The sequence below is a fragment of the Pterocles gutturalis genome, unplaced genomic scaffold, assembly GCF_000699245.1.
Source record: "Pterocles gutturalis isolate BGI_N339 unplaced genomic scaffold, ASM69924v1 scaffold31924, whole genome shotgun sequence".
Lineage (NCBI taxonomy): Eukaryota > Metazoa > Chordata > Aves > Pterocliformes > Pteroclidae > Pterocles > Pterocles gutturalis.
The window spans coordinates 1-3,983 of NW_010129171.1; the positions used below are offsets into that span (position 1 = coordinate 1).

The 3,983-nt window shown below is 54.5% G+C and overlaps 1 protein-coding gene across 1 annotated transcript; it reads right to left on the reverse strand.

The window, feature by feature from the left end:
• Window positions 1–299: 299 nt before the first annotated feature.
• LOC104466461 (NACHT, LRR and PYD domains-containing protein 3-like) lies at window positions 300–2,901 on the reverse strand (the record flags this gene model as incomplete). The annotated part of the gene is made up of 2 exons (XM_010079871.1): window positions 2,619–2,901; window positions 300–1,974 (listed from the first exon to the last, which is right to left on the reverse strand). Coding segments are annotated over exons 1-2 (1,958 nt in total), but the record flags the coding sequence as incomplete, so codon positions are not given.
• Between the last annotated feature and the right edge of the window lie 1,082 nt (window positions 2,902–3,983).

The window sequence follows — 3,983 nt, forward strand, 5'->3', positions numbered from 1 at the left end:
CGAAGCCAAAGCAACCCCCGGGCGCTGATGGCCCTGTTCGGGGGGAAGTGGAGCTGCGACGCTCCGTCTCCATCCATCCCAGCACGTGTGGCACACGGAGGAGCCCGCGGGATCCTTCTTGTCCCCCGATTCCCCCGAGGAAAAGCCAAAGGCTGAGCTGAGGAGCCCAGAGCCCCGGGAAAGGAGAAGCTGCTCTTTGGGCAGAAGGAGCTGAAATGCTTTAAAAACCATGCATTGGTGTGGAGAAGGAGAAGTCTTTGTGGTTTTGGGTTGCTAGAGCAGAGAGGGGCGGTACTTACCAAGGCACTGCCGTGGCCAGCTCCTTCCCGGGATCCTGCTGGTTGAAGGAGCATCCCCGGAGGGTGACGCTGCCCAGCCCAGCCCACTGCCTGATGCAGAAGGAAAGAGCCATTTGGTCGTAGAGGGTCAACTTGAAGTCTTGCAACTCTATGTCGGTGAAATGACTCAAAGCACTTTGTGCCACACTTTCCTCATTCATCTCAAACAAAAAGTGGAAAGTGTCCAACTCCGTAACCTTCAGTGCTTGGCCAGGATGGGAGATGTCTCTGTGCCTCCCCTGAAGCCACCGCAGCATGTCTTCCTTGGCTCGTGGGGAAATTCTGCACCCGATGCTTTCGTCCATGTACTCTACTGATTTTTGGTTTACCAGACCAAACAGGAACCGCACCATTAAGTTCAAATCCTTCCTGGACTTGCTATAACTTTCTAACAACATATTTACATCCTTTGCAAGAGCCCCCGAGTCACCAACTGTTTCGTCGTCATCCTCCAGAAAGTAAAACATCGCCGCAAAAAACTCCTGGAGGTGCAGGTGGGTGAAGCTGTAGATGTTCCCATGGTCTATGCCTTTCTTTGAGATCTTCTCATTTAGGAAGAGGGGGAGAAGTTCCGGCTGGTCCAAGCCAATGTCCTTGACTTCCTTCTCCTCAAAGAGGACCTTGTGCTTCCAGATGCCGTTGGCAGCCAAGGAGCAGAGCTTGCGCAAGAATGGCTGGAGGTCCTGCGGGTTGTCCCTGCCTCTGCTCTTCATTAACCGGGAGAGGTAGAACACGGTCATCTGCGTGGTTGCTTTAGAGCACTCGGAGAGGTTTTTCTTCTTGGAAAGCTCTTGATCAAGGATGGTGCAGATGGTCCAACTCATGATGGGGATGACACACAAGCTGTAGAGGATCTTGTTGCCTCTGGCAAACCTGAAGGCCACATCGGCTTTATTGTCATTCTCAAAATACCTGTGGAAATACTCCTTCTTCATGCCTGACGAAAATCCCACTATTTCCGCGTAATACTCACCCTCCAGGCACTGCCCCAGGCTTTGAAGAGCCGTCGGCCTTGTGGTGATGAGCAAGGAGGACTCGGGGAGAAGAGTCTTCTTCAACAAGCTCATCAGGGTGGTTTCCAGCGGCTTCACTTCCCTGGGGTCAGAGCTCAGCTCATCCTTGGACTGAACCAAGGAAAATCCCAGGGCCTCAAAGCCGTCAAAAATGAAGAGAATCTTCTTCTGGTCATCCAGGAGCTTCCCAACCGGCATTCGCCTGTGAGGGCAGCACTTTGAGATGAGGTCTGCCACGCTCACTTCCTTGGTAAAGGCAATGTCTTTACAGTCGATGCAGAAGACGTAGTCAAACTGTGCGTAGAAGGTCCCCTTCACCCACTCCACCATCACCTTCCTGACTGTCATCGTCTTCCCCATCCCCGGGGCACCCACCAGCACCACGACCTGTGGTGTTTGCCCATCTTCATCAGCTTTGAACAGCGTCTGGGTGGTGACGGTGACAGCGGCTGGTCCATTGCCAGTGTCGGCACATCCCCCTTGGCGCTTGCTCCGAGCCTTCCTGGTGATGGTCAGGTCAGTGTAGCGACTGCTGACGGACAGGTTCTCCCCGAGACAGGAGTTCACTTCTTTGTACCGGAGGAACTCCTGGACCACGTGCTCTCGGTATTTCTGCTTGTACTCTGTGACGGCGAGAAGCAGGGTCAGTCCTGAGCCCAGACAGGCTCCCGAGGAGCTCCCAACCAGCCCAACCGTGATCCCGACACACCAATGGGACACTTGTTTCAATGCTCAGGGCTTTCCTAAGTCTGGCAAAGGCAATAAGGACATCGCCTGTGAGAACTGAGAGTCTCTGGTCCGTTTGGAGGGTCCTTCTCCTCTCCCGGGTCCCCCCATCATCCTGACCCATCAACCTGTGATGTAAGCCCCCTGCACTCCTCATCTGCCCGGGGAGCAAACGCAATTGTCTGGGCCACCAGCAGCCTCCGTCCCACTCCACTTGTGCCCCTGTGGCCAAAGGCGTTGTCCCGGGAAGAGCTCTGCAGAGATGTCCTTCATCCCCACCCCAGGAGGAAAGGATCTACCCGGTGGTGCCAAGAGCTGAAGGCTCTTCTCCAGGAGAAGTGGGAGCCCAGCAGTAAGTGGGGACAGCAAGGTGAGAGGTCACTACAGCCCCACACTAAGAGGATCCCAGCAGGACATCTCGGTGTTTCCAGGCTCCCTGGGAAGCTGAAACCTTTTCTTACCAACTCTTGCCCACCTCCAGGATCACTCAAGTGAAAAAAAAAAAAGACAAAGAAAAGCAAAATGTACGCTGGTGTCCTACCTTCCACCTTCTTCTCCAGCAGTTTCTCAGCGAGGTCTGACAGGTTCATCTCTTCAAACAACCCAATCGCTACGTCCATGGCGGCGTCTTCGCTGCAGCTCTTGCCCATGCAGCTGGCGAGCGCACGAGGCTGGGTGGCCTCTGCCAGCAAATCCTTTGGGATACTCCATCCTCCTTCCACATGGACCTCTGATAACTTTGTCTTAAACTCCTGGAAGTCTTTAGGTGCTAGACCTTGCAGTGCTCGTAAGAGGACGGCTAACGCAGACTCTTCCCCTGCCATCGCGGGATGTTACCTAAAAACACCGATGGTTAGAAATCACGGCTACACCGTGGCAAGAGATTTTACAGCTGGGCACCGAGTTTGTCCCATACAGCCCGGTTCTTCCTGCACTGGAACAGCTGGGGATGGTCACCACAGCATGGTAAAGTCACCGTGGGGATGTCACCCCCTGGGATGGGGCACAGGAGAGAGAAAAGCACCCGAAAAATCATCATGGGGGGCTTCTAACCAGAGTGGGAGCTGCAGCTCCTCAGGGCAGAATCCCCCCGCAGCCCGGTCCCGACAGCCCCCCACCCCATGGCCGTGTCGCCGTGCACTCACGGCGTGGCGGGTCCTGCCGGAATTGCTCCGGCGCTGCCTGGAATCCCCGTCCCGCGTGCAGGCAGGGTTTCGCTTTTGCACGGCAGCCGCACATCCGGCACACGCTTCCTGCTTCCCGGCTGCTGGAGGGGATCAGTCCTTCCAGCTTAAAGAAAACTGATCAGAGTTAATTGCTACAGCCTTAGACCGCGAGCTGTGAAATTCCACCTGGGTTTGTTGAAGTTTTACCGGCGCTGCCTGGAATCCCCGTCCCGCGTGCAGGCAGGGTTTCGCTTTTGCACGGCAGCCGCACATCCGGCACACGCTTCCTGCTTCCCGGCTGCTGGAGGGGATCAGTCCTTCCAGCTTAAAGAAAACTGATCAGAGTTAATTGCTACAGCCTTAGACCGCGAGCTGTGAAATTCCACCTGGGTTTGTTGAAGTTTTACCCGGTTAAGTAGAGGGGAGCCCCGGAACTGGAGCTAACCAGGAGATAAGGAAGATACAACCGTCAGCAGCAGCCTCGCCCTCAGTGATAAAGAAAACGGCCCATCCACGAACTAGGAGGAGAACTAGTGACAAATAAGGACTTAAATGACATCATTGGGCTGACTGTCACACAAAAGGGAACTTAGATTGTAAAGGGTGTCATTGCTCCGGGATTCCTTTGTTTGGGGTCCCTCTCTGGGGGCACCCAGCTCGAGCTGTGTTTTGGGTTTTTTTACCCGCTGAACCATCTGAATACATTTTATTTTTTTAAGCTTCAATACCTGAAACTCTGC